The 18,488-nt window shown below is 33.2% G+C and overlaps 1 protein-coding gene across 3 annotated transcripts; it reads left to right on the top strand.

The window, feature by feature from the left end:
* The first annotated feature begins 6,743 nt into the window (after positions 1-6,743).
* On the top strand, positions 6,744-16,035 carry LOC108197643 (receptor-like protein EIX2). Of its 3 annotated transcripts, none has more exons than XM_017365316.2 (3): positions 6,744-11,377; positions 11,794-15,392; positions 15,718-16,035. In XM_017365316.2, exon 2 carries the CDS (start codon positions 12,629-12,631, stop codon positions 15,383-15,385), a length of 2,757 nt encoding a protein of 918 aa, XP_017220805.1. In that variant the 5' UTR covers positions 6,744-11,377; positions 11,794-12,628; the 3' UTR covers positions 15,386-15,392; positions 15,718-16,035. The 3 variants fall into 3 exon arrangements, with proteins under 3 accessions (XP_017220805.1, XP_063939583.1, XP_063939585.1); XM_064083513.1 differs by having other exon boundaries at positions 11,708-15,392; XM_064083515.1 differs by having other exon boundaries at positions 6,749-13,184; positions 14,106-15,392; positions 15,718-16,030.
* Positions 16,036-18,488: the final 2,453 nt, after the last annotated feature.

Below are 18,488 nucleotides of genomic sequence, written 5' to 3'. Positions count from 1 at the left end.
TAGACGCTCTCTATGAACTCCCTTTCTGTTTAAATTATATATATATAAATAAATTATAAAATTATATTTTATAAAAACATTAAAGTGTGTGTCGAGCAGTGAAAGAAAATGTATAGAATTGAGTGGGATGTAAGTACAATAAAGTGAACATTTATATGATTTATTATTTAATTGTTGTTATTTTCTATCAAAATTTTAAATTTTTTATTTTATTTTAGTCAATGTTCTAAAAGTCGGCGACTAATCGGTATTAATCGCTGTTGGTCGGTCACTGTCACGGTTAAGTGATAATCGGTGAAAAAATCATTTTCCTTGAAAAATCGGTCAAGAAAAGGTATAACCGGTAAAAACTCAGGAAATTTATTTATTTTTTAATAAAAAATCAAAGTTAAGAAAATTTGAAATTAATTTTAAGACTCATAGTACTATTGTCTTATAGGGCGAATTGGCCTAAATATGTTGAGTTTGTTCAACAACCAACTCCCACATGTCACAGTGGAATTCCCACATTTTGCCAATAGTGTGTAGCAAAACTACAATCAAAGAAAACATGAAGGAGATGTTCTACCTCAATCCCACACATATATAGGACACACTATAGGCACTGCATAACTGCATTGCATCTTTTCTATTAAAAATTGGACTGGAACATTATTCCTGCAAAACCTTCAAAGCAAAAACTTCACTTTTGGCGGAACTTTTAGATTCAAGCAACTCTTTAATAACACCCATTCTTGAGCACGTTTGGATAGCTCAGTGGTTAAGAGCTTATCCTCTGTCGTCCCAGGTCTTGGGTTCAACTTTATTAAAGAGCTAACGTTTTTCTATCAACAATTCGATAACTGGACATAAGTTAATGATCAGTGTTTCTGTTATATTCAGTGCTTTGGTGCAAGTCAAATTGTTGTAATGTACTCCCTGCTTTAGTTTCCTTGCTAAGTACTGACTTCAATAACAGGGCTCACACTATCCTATGAATCACTTTCAGCATCTATGGCAGAAGCTAAATCTAAATGTATATTAAAGAAGATGAAATCAAATAGTACAATTAGAAACTGTCATTGTCATTATACAGATCATTGACACTGTCATACTTAGCACAAAAACACACACACTGCCATCATATCTAAGTCCTCTGCAGACTTATTCTTCATGTTTCAATCCAATCCATGGTAGCCATCTCTAAGATCAGAACTGCATAACGACTGCAATAGCGGGATTAATAAATCAAACTCGACAGAATAAATTCCAGTCTTGACAAGGGCGAGTCTGAAACATGACCTTTTCTCTTGGTGAGCGCCCTGTGAAAGCAGATACAAATATAAAGCTTCGGTTAGCTACGAAGAGAATGAATTAATTAAACAAAATGCACAAGGTGGTTAACCCAAGTGGCATAGGCGGATAATAAATCTAAAGATATATCATATATCTAAACATATAACAAACCAAGGAAATATCAGCAAATGAAGAAAAATATATTTAAAGATATTCTTCAAATCCGAAAGATTTCATTACACAATATTTACAAGATATTTACCTTAAACTTTCTTAGTGAATACTTTGTTGGCCCTAAAACAAAAAACCAATAATCAGAGAAAAGAAGTATTTATATTACCTTAAACTCAACCTTGAAGCAATACTTTCAATCTAGCAATGTGCACTACCATGAAGACATAAACCTGATCCTTTAAGTTCGTTAAGAACAGGAAATATGAATGTCTCCAGTGCCGGTTAAGAAGTAGAGTTACACAGATTCCCCAGAAGCTAGAGCTGAAAGCCTGAAACCAAGTGCTGCACTTATATATAACCATCTCTCATATAAAATCTCGTCTTCATCAAATTCATTTCCATTAGATGGTGGGGGAACTTTGACACTTGTTTTATCTCTTAGTAACCTCCCTTGTCTCCATTTTACTTTGTTCATTAAATATTATATATAAATAGTTATATAAATTATGTGTAATATACACACACATCTATAAATAGATAGTTGCTCCTCCCATTTTTGATGGCTTATTACTACCAATGCCCTTCATCAGCTTTTTAATTACATATCATGCCATTGATTTTATTAAATCTGCATCCACGTGCAAAGTAACACGGGATAGTACATCAGCATTTAATAACAAGTTTCAGCCGCTGGGTAACATAAGCTACTACTGGATACTGCATATATTCTCCTACACAGCACTGATATGTACTTCCTATCTCACAAATTCTCCTTTTCAATTTGAATTTGAATTCTGGAAAGAGGTTTTCTCTCTTCATTCATACAAGCAGATACATATATTCTATAGTCTTCCCTCTCCCAATCGATGGATGAGGTTAGTTTACCCGGCGTTTGTATATAACTATTTTGTCCTACATGATTATTCTATGAATTAGTTTAATTTTAACAATTTAACAATTTCGGGCTATCCAGTATCTGCTGTTGCTGGTTCTACAAACAAACATGGAAAGGGTGATGGAGACATGGAGTTCTTCGAACCTGGTATGTTCTTGATCGGCCTCTGTTTTTTTCCCGTACTCTTTGCCGTCTTCCAACTGTTTGTTATAATTTCAATGTGCATTCTTCTTTTATCGTGCTTAGGAAAATCGCCTAGGACGCCTTTTAGTGATGTTACCTTAACAAAACAATCACTTATAACTCGCAACAGTGAACCCTACACAGATTTTTAATCATAAAAATAAAGGATTATCAGTCTACTAGACAATAAAAATACAATCTTTTTAACTCTATGATTTCGGTATGCAAGTAAGGTTTGGGACTAGTATATATTACATATAATCTAACAATGCCCAACTGGCCAACACTGGTAATTATACTCTGACACTGCCAAACTAACCAAACCTAATATCAAGGAACAAGAGTAAAATATTACTTGTAAATAAATCAAGAACTAATAAAAAATCTCTTTTCTTTTGTTTCTAGAAAACATCTTATATTCTAATGTACTCACAAATCAATTAAATGAATAAAAGAAGTTAAATAATTTAATTATTTCCAAATCAAAATATATAATAATTAATAACATGTTAAATAAATATTAAAAACCTTTGACAAATACAAATATCACTGGTAACACCATTTTAACACATCCACATATATTACCGATGCATAAAATACACACATATATAATTCGTAAAGTCATAGAAAAATATAATAAATTAAATATAAGAAAATATAATTGTTATGTATATATATATTATATATATATACATAACAATTAAACAAAAACTACGAATATTAGAAGCGTTTGCTTTTTCGCTGAGTTCAGTGATTTGAAAGGGCTGAGTTGTAAATTTTTAGGGTTTTTTTTCCAAATTAATTTAAAGATTTTGTGTTGAGTGATTTGAAAACACATTTTTTAGGGGGTGTGGTTCTTATGTTTTTGCAGAGTTTGCTGATTCTTAATTTTACATTTATCCTTTATGTAGAAAATGCATGTGAAAGCTCTAATCCGCGACTTTCACAACTCCAATCAGTAAGGGCAGGACCAACTAGAACAAGGAGAGTCGGGTGATGATGATTTGGACATCACAACCGAAATTCGAGAGGTAATTCTAATTTTTAATTTTTTAGGGTTTGCTTTATTCTCCAATTAATTTAAAGATTTTGTATTTTGTGATTTGAAAACACATTATTAGGGTTCTTTGTGCTTATTTTTAATTTTTAGGGTTTGCTTTTTCCCTGTGTTCAGTGATTTGAAAGGGCTGAGTTTTAAATTTTTGAGGTTTTTTTCGAATTAATTTAAAGATATTGTGTTGAGTGATTTGAAAACACATTTTTTAGGGGTGGTGGTTCTTATGTTTTTGCAGAGTTTGCTAATTCTTAATTTTACAATTATCCTTTATGTAGAAAATGCATGTCAAAGCTCTTATCCGTGACCCTCGCAACTCCAATCAGCAAGGACAGGCCCAACCAGAACAAGTAGAGTCCGGTGATGATGATTTGGAAATCGGAACCGAAATTCGAGAGACGAGAGGTAATTCTAATTTTTAATTATTTAGGGTTTGCTTTATTCCCCAATTAATTTAAAGATTTTGTATTTTGTGATTTGAAAACACATTATTAGGGTTCTTTGTGCTTAATTTTTAATTCTTAGGGTTTGCTTTTTCCCTGTGTTCAGTGATTTGAAAGGGCTGGGTTTTAAATTTTTGAGGTTTTTTTCGAATTAATTTAAAGATATTGTGTTGAGTGATTTGAAAACACATTTTTTAGGGGTGGTGGTTCTTATGTTTTTGCAGAGTTTGCTAATTCTTAATTTTACAATTATCCTTTATGTAGAAAATGCATGTCAAAGCTCTTATCCGTGACCCTCGCAACTCCAATCAGCAAGGACAGGCCCAACCAGAACAAGTAGAGTCCGGTGATGATGATTTGGAAATCGGAACCGAAATTCGAGAGACGAGAGGTAATTCTAATTTTTAATTATTTAGGGTTTGCTTTATTCCCCAATTAATTTAAAGATTTTGTATTTTGTGATTTGAAAACACATTATTAGGGTTGTTTGTGCTTAATTTTTAATTCTTAGGGTTTGCTTTTTCCCCTGTGTTCAGTGATTTGAAAGGGCTGAGTATTAAAATTTTAGAGTTTTTTTCCGAATTAATTTAAAGATTTTGTGTTGAGTGATTTGAAAACACATTTTTTAGGGGTGGTGGTTCTTATGTTTTTGCAGAGTTTGCTGATTCTTAATTTTACATTTATCCTTTATGTAGAAAATGCATGTTAAAGCTCTTATCTGTGACTCTCACAACTCCAATCAGCAAGGACAGGCCCAACCAGAAAAAGGAGAGTCCGATGATGATGATTTACATAACAGAACTGAAATTCGAGAGGTAATTCTAATTTTTCTTTTTTTTTGGAGTGCTGTTGTTTAGTATATAATATTTTGTTATGAATAGGACTATGTTAAGGACCTTGGTGCCAGTAAAGCGGAAAGAACAAGGAAAGACTGATTCTGTGCATGTATTCCTGTGGTTAGGCAGGAAAGACTGAGTATGTGCATATATTCATGTGGTTTGGCCTTTTTTTACCATAATTTCTGATGAAACATGTAAGCATTGCAAAGTTTTCCTATTAGAAGTCTCCGTGCATATATTCCCGTGGTTAGCCTTTTTTTACCATAATTTCTGGTGAAACATGTAAGCATTGTAAATAATCTTGAATTTCTATACTATGACTGGTAAGTTTTTGGGTGTAAGAAACTTGAATTTCTATACAGATTTATTTAGCTCTTGTGATGTTAAGACATGGTCACAGACCTATACTTACCTATAGAACATTCTTGTTTCCTGTATATCTCCATTCTTCTTTCCTATTGTCACAAGTTTCTGGATTTCTTTTCTTTGATACAGACTGCAGAATTGCTCACCAGTATTTATTTTTCAGATAGCCTCTATTAATCTTGTATCAGTTTCAGATACTCTTAATTCTTTATTCCTTTTTATGTATTGTTACTTCTATAGGTAAATTTGGTAAGCTTTTATGAAGCCTCATTTTCATATTGTTTTTCTATTGTTTAATATTTGGCGTGCTTTTGGAAAGTTTTGGTTGCAAAAATTTGAGTATTCTAATGTTTGTAACAAAATGGATGACGATAACATATTGCAATCTACTACCATGTCTATTATGTAATCTATTCAACCATTTTTTTTCTTATTATCTTTTTATTTGTATTTATTGTGTCATTGATCTTCTTTGTATAATATATATTTTTCTAGTGAGTCTCCTATGCCATTTGTTTTTCTTGATACTAGCTCAGGACAACAATGAGTTTTTATTGTAATAATTCATTTAGATGCTTTTGCAAGTTCGTCCAGTGGCCCAAACCCAACTGTAAAATAGAACCCAACCCAATTCCAACCCTAATTGTGTACGAGACCTAAAAGTGAAGTGTTAAATGAGCACTATATATAAACCCACTACAACAAAATCGGGTATTTACGATGGAAATTAAGCCTTAAATCCTTCGTAAGGTCAAAATTTACGACGGAATATTTCCGTCGTTTTTGCTCAAGTAGTAAGTTCGAAAAAACGGCACAATTTTCAGCATCCGTCGTAAGTATGGTCAATCGTTGTAAGTTTTACCTGCGTCGTAAGTATGGTCAAGCGTTGTAAGTTTTACCTGGTGGGACCCACCACAAACAAAAAGCTAATTTTTTACAAATATTTTCCAATAAATATTAACATGTTACAATAACATCCGTAAGGTTGGATCGTCCAAAATGATTTTTAAAAACATAGTATTAACACATTAGAATAACATCCGTACGGTCAGATCGTCCGAAACGATTTTTAAATGTGGCTAGTGGCATTAAATATGGTTGGTGAATTTACAACGAAATCCGTCATAAGTTTGTGTCCAAAAAAGGGCGCCGCCTTTTGACCTAACACTTATTTCCTTTTTTAATTTAAAATATATTAAAATAACAAACTTATGACGGAAGACCACATTCCGTCGTAAGTTACTAATGTAAAAATGACACCGTACTTAGAACTGAATTTTTTTTTATTTTTTTTCCAATTTAAAAAATATTATATAAAGGAACTTACGACGGAGTTGTAAATCAATGCACGACTTCTGTCGTAAGTTTTCCATCATAAAAGGGGAACTTACGGCAGATCGGTCGTAAGTCATCCGTCGTAATGAACCAGTTTCTTGTAGTCACCCCTGGTATGGAAATAAGTACAAACAGATTTGAGATTGGCAAAAAGTCAAACCCTAGTCTTCTTTCATTCTTTCGGTAGCTCTACTTGTAGTGGTGTAATTGATTTATGTTAAAATCGATTGTTATGGGGGGATTAAAGATGTAAGATTATGAAAGTTTAAGCAAACATATACCTGCTTACACATTTCCCAAAGAGGTTTTTGAGCCTAAGGATTTTGTGAGGCTGCCCTTTAATATTAATTATCATTATTATTAGATATAAATAATTTAAATTGAGTTGAATTTTGGTTTATTTGAGCTGAAAGTTTTTTTTTAGGCTGCCTTTGAGTTTGCGAGATACTAGTTATAGTATTCATGATATTTATTTATTATCTATGTTAGATTTAGGTTAAGATTTTAGTCCTGCTATGCATATTTATCTCTATGCTTGAATTTGGTAAATATATGTAAATTCCTCTGTACAATCTCATTGCATAGTGATTCAGTTTCATGGCTTCCGAGTACAATGTATCGGTTGCCTTCTGTTGATTTATTAAGTAAGAATATGTCTAATAGGCGGCACTCTTTATTCCGTGCTATCTTTTTCTCCGGTGTTACCGGTTACCTATGTTTCCGGTAAGTATAGTTAATTTACAAGCTGGCATCTTGTCTTTATTGTTTGTATTTTAATTTTTATACAATCTTGCTTTAATATTAAGTTTGTACAATTATTTCATGACTTTCAGGGGTTCCTGATGAGTTTTGAGGTTTTTTTTCGTTGTATTGCGGTATCTTTATTATTATTATGTAGTCGCGGTGAATTGTAAGTCTGAAACATTTAAAATTGGTTTATTTTCTTTTGACTAGGAAGTTTTTGGTTTAAGATTCTTGAATATCTATTCAGATTTGATGAGCCACTACTATGTTGTTCCAACAATCCTCTACTTATTTAAAGAAATTTCTTGTTGTCTGTCTATCTCCATTCGTTTTTGATACTTACGATTGATTCAAATTTCTGGATTTCAATTTTTATATACTAAACTGCTCTGCAAGTATTTTTGTTTCGAATGACCTCTGTTTATCATGTATCACTTTCAGCTAATCTGTATATCTTTTGTTTCCTTGTATCTGGTTTTGCTTATATGATAGTACTTAGGAATTGTCACTTAGGTTTTTTTTTTTTCAGATTTTACTGTATTGTTTAGTATTTAGTGTGCTTTTGAAAGAGTGTTAATTGAAGAACTTTACATATCCAGTGTGTGTAACAATCTGTAACAAACCTTTGTTTTCGTCCTTTCTTTTTTAGCACCTGGAATCTCCAGACTGTTAGCTGTGTAATTGATTTACACAGCAGCATTAATGCCGAATGTTATGGGGATTAGGGAATGTGGGATTAAAGTCTAATTTGTGAGATCTTTCGACTCACACATCTCTCTAGGAAAGTGTAACCAAACATATATCTGATTACACATTTCTGAGAGATATATTTAAGCCGAAAGATTTTCGGAGGCTGCCTTTAATTTTAGCAGTAACAGGGGCAGAGAGTTAAATCTCAAGGACACTCTCGGAGTTTATGTCCACGCGGTAACAATATTAGTTATTATAATTTTTACTTATTTATCATCAATCTTAGATATAAATACTTAAATTAGAATTTAGTCCTACTATGTATTTTGACGTCATCTTAATGCTTGAATTTGGTGATATGGCAATATTGTGCATGTGAATTTCTCTGTACAATCTGACTGCATTGTGATTCACTGTATAAGTTATCCTCTGTTTATTTCGCTACGTAATAAATGTCTATTTTGGTAAATCCTATGTCTAAAATCCTCGATGTAGCATATTGTGTCTAGAGTTTGTATTTCAAGTTTTTTATTTGATTACTTGCTTTAATAATATGTTTATCCACATAATTCATAACTTTGGGGTGTCGCATAATAATAATCTCTAAGTGTGTTATTACTTTAGTTTTCTACTCAATATAAACCTTTGAGTTTGTTATAATTTTTAAATTTTTGCGGATTATTACTTTGTATTGTTATGTAGTCATGGAGATCTGAAAGTCGATACGCTTGACCTAGTTTATTCTCTTAGCTACTGATGTTGTGGTATTTGGTTGTTTTCTCTCTGGATTCTTACAGTTTCAACAGCCATCTTCAAAGTTCGTAGTTGTTTTTTTTCAAAAATAAAAATAAAAATAGTAATGTCGTTCATCATTTTTAAGAATTGTTAGTATTTTCGTCATATTCTCTGTTATCTATGTAAACATGACAATCAATTTTCCTATACTATGACCGGTAAGTTTTTGGTAGACCTGGGAAACAGTTCGTGTCGTGTATTTTCGTGTTTTCGTGTACTGAACCCTAAACCCGAACCCGAACTGTTTCGGTTTCGTGTACCAGTTCTGGAACACGTACACGAACCGAATTATTTCGTGTCAACACGAACCGTACACGTTAAGTACACGAAAAATTTCGTGTACTTTCTGTGTACCACGAACAGTCCGGATGAAATGTACACGAAATACACATTTGTACACGAAAGTACACGGATTTCACAAAAAATCTATTATTTTTATAATTTTTCTGTGACAAACAATAGATTAGACATATAATAAATTCATAAGATAAAAGAAATGAAATAACAGAACTAAAATTTATTAAAGAATATATATAAATAAGTATAATATATTTTTTAATTTATATTTATTTATTTAGTTCGTGTACTTTCGTGTCGTTCGTGTACTTATATCAAAAACCGAACCCGACACTAATAGTAACGTGTACTTTTCGTGTTCGTGTACTTTCGTGTTCGTGTATCGAATATTGAAAACCAAACCCAAATTTTCGTGTTGTGTTTTCGTGTCGTGTACCGAATTGCCTGGTCTAGTTTTTGGGTTTAAGATTCTTGAATTTTTATACAGATTTATTTGGCTCTAATGATGTTTAGACTTTAGACAAACCTCTATTTACCCATAGAAAATTCTTGTTTCCTGTATATCTCCATTCTTCTTTCCTATGACTGCAGAATTGCTCATCAGTATTTATTTTTCAGATAACCTCTGTTTATCTTGCATCACTTTCAGATACTCTTAATTCTTTATTCCTCTTTATGCATTGTTACTTCAATAAGTAAATATGGTAAGCTTTTATGAAGTCTCATTTTCAGATTGTTTTTCTATTGCTTAATATTTGGTGTGCTTTTGGAAAGTGTTAGTTGCAAAAATTTGAATATTCCAGTGTTACACTGGAACAAAATGGATGACGATAACATATTGCAATCTACTACCATGCCTCTTATGTAATCTATTCAACCATTTTTTTTTCTTATTATCTGTTTTTTTATTATTTATTGTGTCATTGATCTTCTTTGTGTAATAATATTTTTTCTATCGTGTCTTTGAATATATTTTTCTCTATTGAGTCTCTGATGCCATTCAAGCCCATTAACATTTGCTTGCAAAGATAAAGGCTCGTTGGTTGTGGATTTAGTTTGTTTATAGTGCAGGAAAGTGATGAAGATTATATTTTGTAGTATGTTTGCAAGATTGTGTCCCGTCACATCTTATGATAAAAGGCGAGGATACACATTTCATCGATATCTTCAGAAGGCTAGAAATTCACATGTTATTGCAACAACTGTTTTTGCTTATCAATTTTTATGCAAATTATTACCAAAATTTGTAATAAAACGATCCGATATCTGAGCAGAAGGGTGTCCGGTTTCACCTGGTTCATTTTACAACTCTACGCATGTGTAATCACTCAAAATGACTAAGAGATAGATGTGATTATATCCAAAAATACTTCCTAGAAGTGTGAATTTGAAGTAAGGCTTGCTGGAATAAGATACAGGAGATTTTCTTGCTGGAATAAGATACCGGAGATACAGGAGATTTTCTTGCTGGAATTTGAAGTGTGAATGAATAAGATACCGGAGATTTTCTTGCTGGAATAGCAAGGCTTGTGGATCTTAAGGGATTAAACCTCTGGAGGAATCAGTTTTATGGAAAGATTCCTGTGCAAATTGGTAGACTATATCAGTTGGAAATTCTTGATCTGTCCAATAACAAATTTTCAGGTGACATCCCTCGAAGCATGTCTTGTACATTTAACTTTCTTTGATTATTTAGACGTTTTTTGATTATTCATATATAGTATTATATATTTATTTTAGACTAAATAATAATTATTTGAATAGTTGAAATAAAATGATTTTTAATGTTAGTGGATCATATTCTGCTCATATTCGATGGATCGTAAACTACCTAGTTAGAAAATAATACTGGTTCATATGTGGATTGGATCCGGAGCTCAAGTATCGGGGATTATTTTATATCGGAATAAAATTATTCCAAACCCGAATCTAGACACAATTAAAAAAAAAAACGATCCGATATATGAGCATAAGGGTGTCCAGTTTCACCTTGTTCACGTGTAATCACTCAAAATGAGAGATAGATGTGATTATACCCAAAAATGCTTTTTAGAAGGGTGATTTTGAAGTAAAATCTTAAGTCCCACATAATTGCGGAAAGAGCCTTTGAAGGTTTGTGCGGTAAGAACACTTTTGTAGTGCTTAGATGTATTGTTCTACCACTTACGTGTGCGCAGTTCTGCGGTTTGCCATGCATTGGAGACCTACATGTTTCATGTTCTTAACAAACTCGAGGTTGATTTCATGTTTCATGCATTGAAGCCAGGGCTCCAAGGTTGATTTCGAGGTAATATATACTGCTTTTCTCTGATTATTGGTTTTTTTAGAGCCAAGAAAATATTTTTATTAAGAAAAAGCATATATAAAATCTGCAAGCACATATGAGACCATCTCCGAGAATGCTGTGTTTCACCTTGCTTACCAAATTTTTATGATTTGTCTCGAGAATGATTTATTTGAAACTGAATTCTTACCAATTTTTTATCTGTATTTGATTCTTGGTTTATCAGTACCCCTGAATTATATCTCACTATTGGAAAAATGAGTAGAATTTTTGTTTTCAACATGAGGATTGAATTTTCTGAACTTTTCATACTGGGATTGTAATATGTTGCAGGACTGTGCAAGGGCTAATCACATTGACATTGTGTTAAAATTCATTCTCTCGATGCTTTCCGAAGCTTTATTTCTTTGGTTTTACAGGGTGACCACCAGGAGAAAACGCCATGGTTTTAGCCTTGCTCCTTTTAAGACGGGAAGTTATGATGGGGCCGTTTGGGTGAGCTTAAAAAAGTGCTTCTTTAAAGTAAAGAAATGAATTAGTAGTGCGAAGTAAATTAAGACTTATAGTGATTAAACTATTTGGGAAAAAAGAAGAAGTCCTGAAACAGAAGTTAGCATTCTTAGCTTGTTATAAGTACTTGTAGGTTTTTACACAACGGTCAAGAAAAGCAGAAGCCAGCTTTTTACCACATAAAGCCAGAAGTAGTCGTTCCCAAACATCCTCCATGTCTGAGTTTATTCCCTCAGTTCATTTCTGCAATATTTGTATTTGATTTCAGTTTAAGTTTCTTGGAGCATGTCTAATGACATCTTTAAACAAATTTTTTAATTTTAAATTTAGAAATATGTGAAAAAGTGTCCCAAAGAGCTCAGCTCCTTTTCTTTTTCTTTTTTCCCAAAACAAGCTCAGCTCTTCTAATATAAATGTTTTTAAATAATTGTCATGATATTAAATATATTAATTTTAATATATAAATGTTGAAAATTTTGTGATCTGTGAGAGGAAAATATTATCTATTCAATAATTAGGGAGTAAGGCTAGTTCGCAGACAAGACTGGAAAGCACTCCTTTTACCCAAGTGAGCTGATGGCCATTCCTTTTGTGAAAGAAAAGAGCTTTTAGGACTACAATTTCATCAATTCAGAGAACCTTCACAGTTCACACATTGGGTCTCCGGAGACTTCCCGGGCAATCATTTTGCATTTATATCGACATTATATCCCTTAGACAACCATTTTCTTGAGTCGTATCATAATGGTGTGTGTAATGGTGATGAGGAATGCATTACTTGTTTGGTTTCTAGTTTTCGGTATGCTCTGCATGGGAACAATCTTACTGTCTTCTGCTTCATCAGAGCTGGATTCAAACAACACGATGGTGAATAATAACAACAAGTGCATTGAAACAGAGAGACTTGCTCTGCTCGACATCAAACAAGGCCTTGCAGACACTTATGGCAGTCTTTCTTCGTGGGGAAGCAGCAAAGACGACGAGAATTGCTGCCAATGGAGTTTACTTGAGTGCGACTCCGACACTGGTCATGTCACTCACCTTCATCTTTCATCTCTTAATGACGGTGATACTAATGATGCTTCCAATATCAGTTCTTCATTGCTTCTTCTAAGGAATCTACAGTACCTGGATCTCAGTTATAATGGTTTTGACATCCCTATTCCGAGTTTCTTTGGTTCCCTGCCAAACTTAGTTCACCTTGATCTTTCTGGTTGTCATTTTCAAGGAGCAATTCCAGATGAGCTTGGGAATCTCTCCAAGCTAAGTTTTCTGGATCTGTCCTATAATCAACTTGAAGGTATGATTTCAAACTCCGTTCGTAATCTGTCAAGCTTGCAAACTGTTGATTTCTCCCAAAACAATCTCACTGGGAATCTTCAAGATCTCTTGTATATGTTGCCTGAGGCTACTTTACAGACATTGTCGATATCTGAAAACCAACTTACTGGTTCACTGCCTGATATCACAGCATTTTCATTCCTCGAAGAATTGCTTGTTGATTACAATCAGTTAAATGGATTTCTACCAAAAGAATTCAAACACAAATCAGTTTTGACAATCCTGTCTTTGTCGAATAATTACCTCAGAGGTTCTTTACCTGATTTCTCAGGATTTTCATTCTTACAAGGTTTATATCTTAATGATAATAAATTTTCTGGGAGTGTTCCTGATTTTGATGGATGTTCGGCGTTAGAATCCTTGTATCTTCCTGGGAATCAATTGACTGGCTGGGAAACTCAATCAATAGGACAACTCACTAATCTTGTTCGGCTAGATCTTTCAAGGAATTCAATCAACAGTACAATTAATGAACATCACTTGTCGGAACTTTACAATTTGAACCAGATGAATGCATCATTTAATTCTTTGACATTCAATATGAGTTCCGATTGGCTCCCCCCTTTCAAACTTGACCATCTTTTGTTGGCATCATGCAAGTTGGGGCCAAAATTTCCCATTTGGATCCGAAATCAAACTGAAATTAGTCTTCTTGATTTCTCAAGCACCCAAATTTCAGATACCATCCCCATGTGGTTCTGGGACAACTTTACCAAGATCATTAAATTAGATCTCTCTTCCAACAAAATCAGTGGCACGTTGTCCTCCATACCATTACATATTGATGAGATAAATTTGAGTTCTAATTACTTTGAAGGACCGTTACCACGCATTCCCACAATTTGTTCGGAAATTAATCTCTCTCATAATAATTTTTCAGGAGAACTAGTATTATCTGCAGCTGAAGTCATGAGTTTGAGGTTTCTTGATCTTTCTCATAATTTATTGTTTGGCGAGATTCCCGATAGTTGGAAATACTTTGAAGATCTCATATTTCTCAATCTAGGAAATAACAACTTTTCGGGTAGAATTCCTATGTCCATAAGGTATCTACATTCTCTCAATAAATTGATTTTACGAAATAACAAGTTGTACGGAGAATTTCCTGAGTCTTTAAGAAATTGCACCGAACTTGGTTTTGTCGATGTTGGTCTAAATGGCCTATCTGGAACTGTGCCAGCATGGATTGGGAAAGACCTACCACAGCTGTATGCTCTGGTTTTGAAATCCAATAAATTTTATGGGAGCCTGCCTGATGATCTGTGTTATCTCTCACATCTTCATTTTCTAGACCTGTCCATGAACAGACTTTCAGGAAATGTTCCTCAATGCTTCAGCCGTCTAATTGCTATGACTAATAATGGAACTGGTACAACAGATCATCACAACAATCGTATACTTTCGGCATCTTCAGATAGAAGGAATCCATATAATAGGGGATGTTCAAAAATAACCCGTTGTAGGAGCAATAGCGGTGATGTTTCATATCTGGATGAAGCATTGGCAGGTTGGAAAGGAAAGGAACGAGAATTTAGAGGAAATTTCGCTTCACTTAACATGATAGATCTTTCCAGCAATAAATTTACCGGAGAATTTCCTACTGGAATAGCAAGGCTTCTGGATCTCAAAGGATTGAACCTCTCGAGGAATCAATTTTATGGAAAAGTTCCTGTACAAATTGGTAGACTATTTGAGTTGGAAGTTCTTGATCTGTCCAGTAACAATTTTTCAGGTGACATCCCTCGAAGTATGACTGGTTTAACTTTCCTTGCTTATTTAGATCTCTCAAGCAATAACTTTTCAGCAAGAATCCCATTAGGAGGTCAACTGCAGGCATTCAATTCTTCCATGTATGAGGGGAATCCTGGACTCTGTGGCTTGCCACTCACAAAAAGATGTCCGGGAGATAAAACAAGGGTCGAAGTTCCCCCACCATCTAATGGAAATGAAGTTGATGAAGACGAGATTTTATATGAGAGATGGTTATATATAAGTACAGCCCTTGGTTTCAGCACTAGTTTTTGGGGAATCTGTGTAACTCTACTTGTTAACAGGCGCTGGAGACATGCATATTTCCTGTTCTTAACGAACTTAAAGGATCAGCTTTATGTGTTCATAATAGTGCACATTGCTAGATTGAAGGTAAGGCTTCAAGGTTGAGTTCAAGGTAATTAATATAAATACTTCTTTTCTCTGAATATTTGTTTTTTGTTTGAAGGCAGACAGAAAATTTGAAAGTACATATGAAGCAATCTCATTTTGGTAGCAATATATCCTGTGTAATGATATCTTTAGATATTGTTTTCTTCATTTGATGATATTTTCTTTGTTTGTAAATATCTTTAGATTTGTGAATGATGAAATGGTATCCACCACACCCTTTTGTATTTTTCCGCCTATGCTCCTTGTGTTAACAACCTTGTGCATTTTGTTTAACTACTTGATTCTCTTTGAAGCTAACCAGAGCATTATATCTGTATTTGCTTTCACAGGGAGGCCACCAAGAGAAAAGGCCATGTTTCAGCCTTGCCCCTTTCAAGACTGGGCTTTGATTCATTAAACTCTTTATTGCAGTTAGTAGAGTATGGGAATGTATCGCCCTTTAGTTGTGCACTTCCGATCTTAGAGATGGCTTCTTCAGCTCGTTGATCATCGTCACCTAATATACCATTGTCATGACATGTGTTGTTGATAGGTTCATCAGCTAATATACCATTGTGCATCTTGAAAATCTTATAATAAGAAATTCGAGAGTGTAACCATGATCTGTACAATGAGAAGAGCTATCAAAAACACATGCAGATGTCTCTAAATTGTATTTAATTTCATCTTCTTTATTTTGCATTTGAATTTAGCTTAAATTTAAAGTATATATCTTTTGTTTTTGCATAAACACATGTTAATGCTTTGTGTGTTCTTAATTCATGAAATAATGTAGGTGTCTAGATATTTTTTCTGAGTTTTGGATTGTTATCCAACAGTCAGGAGTCCAGTTCCCGTTTTCATAATTAAAATTTTTTTCTCTTGTATGTGTTGTCACTCATATAATTTCTTTTGAAATATGTTGGTTGTGTTTGTGAAAGTGTTGATCGCTGACAATTTCTCTTGTATGTGTTGTCACATACAATTTCTGAGTTTGTGAAAAATTTATTATATATTTAAATTATCACTCACCTAAAATTATTAAAAAATTTGATATAAATATGGTTTGTTAAGTTTGAACATAAGATATTAGCCTTTGAAGTCATAACAAGGCAACTGCATAACGGCTACAAAGCCTGGTAAATATTTGGTTTAGAATCTGCCAGGAGATGCTGATTAAGGCCACCGTAAACCAGTTAAGGTCACTAAAATGTCCCTGTCCACTGTAACTCAAACCTTTTGGTACGTTACTAAAAGAAAATACATTTCTCCAAGAGCAACTACAATGCTCACGATCATTTTCCGCTTTTTTTAGCCCCCAAGTGTCACGACACCACCGGACTGTTAAAGTATTCACTGTAATTCAAGTATTTCTGATCCCTTCAGCCTTAATTCTTACAACTTTTGACACTATTTGAAATATGGATTTTAGCTCTTTGCACCTGAAGTTGTTGTTATATACGTCTTGCCATTGGATTTGGCACATTCCTATCCATTGATTGCTTGGTTTTACATCTTGGGACACGCATTCAAGTGCGTGTCGAGCATAGGAAAAAAAACCTACAGAATTAAATGGGACAGAGGGAGTATATGTTAACAAAAAATCGAATATGGCGGAAATCAAATTATCATACACTTAAAAGTGAACCATATAAAACTGTAAACAAACTAAAAACAATAAAAATTGATATAAATTGTATGATTCTTGTTATAGGTAGGAATCAAATTGAAAGAAACCCATATGAAAATTATTGTATTTTTATTTATAAATTTATACTCCCTCCGTCCCTTTTTACATGTCCATTTTAAGAAAAAAATGTCCCAAATTACTTGTCCAGTTATCTTTTCAAAGCAATTTTTTGTATGTTTTTTCAAAAAGTAACAACTTCCAATGTTTGACCAGCATATATATATATACTCCCTCCGTCCCATTTTAACTGTTTTTGACTTTTTTACACGTATTGTAAGATGTTAAAAAAATCATATCTAAACATAGTTATTCTTTATAAAATTTATATCAAATTAAAGTTTGGAATCTAAACTTTTATTTGATATAAGAATTGAACTTTTTTATTGAGTGTAGCTATTGTTTTTTTACGCCTCAATATACGTGTTCAAAAGTCAAACACCAGTTAAAATGGGACAGAGGGAGTACACAACTCTATCTAATTCATTACATTTATTAGGAATTTGTATGAAAACAAGATATCCAACTAACAGTTTCTTAAGATGCGTTAATTTTTCAAAAGAGACAAGTAAAATGGGACGGAGGGAGTATAAATTTTAATTTAATAAGTACATATAAAGGGGCACCAAGTAAATTTTCGAAAAACACCTATATAGTTTTGAATTTTGCGGGAGCACTTCTATAATTTTGCAAAATTTAGAATGGTGAAAAAATGTAAAAAAAAAAAAAATTTAAGGGGGACACGTGTCCTCCGTGCCTCTTCCTAGATCCGCCCCTGCATACAGTGACACCGTTGGCTGCATGTCTATTCGTTTCAAAGTTAAAGCTGGCAAGCCAACTGCCTTGAGCAGGGTCTTTATAGTTGATGTAATAATTCCTTCCGTTTAATATGGAGGAAGACATGTAAAGACTTGAGCCAAACTCAAGTCTTTAGTTGACTGACTTTCTAATATTAGTTGACTCACCCAGATTACAAGTAATAATCAAGTATACTGAGAGCCACTGAGGTCATAATCAAAGTACATATTTATCTTTATTTTATAGTTTTATAATTAAATTAATATTCTATATTTATAATAAATCAGTACTATATATCTTACAGAAAATACTCTCCTATGTCCCAGCAGGTTCTTTATATTACTTTGTGGCACGCATTTTATCTATAAAGTATAATTTTATAGTACTTTTTTTAAAAAACAATTCCAGAATAAAGTTAGACATTTAAATTTTTATTCAAAAAAAATATAATCAAACTAAATTATATAAGAGTTTCAAAATGTGTTGGTACTAAATATCTATATGTTACGAAAAGAATTCATTCAGTTTTATCAATATGGCTATGAGGAATGCTATGCATGCTTGGTTTGTAGTTTTTGGTATGCTATGCATGGAAACAATCTTAGCATCATCAGAGCTGGATTCAAACAAGACGAT

Source organism: Daucus carota, chromosome 8, assembly GCF_001625215.2.
Source record: "Daucus carota subsp. sativus chromosome 8, DH1 v3.0, whole genome shotgun sequence".
In the NCBI taxonomy this organism is placed as follows: Eukaryota; Viridiplantae; Streptophyta; class Magnoliopsida; order Apiales; family Apiaceae; genus Daucus; species Daucus carota.
Note: the sequence above shows the minus strand (reverse complement) of the source record. Positions and strands in the feature narration are given on the sequence as shown.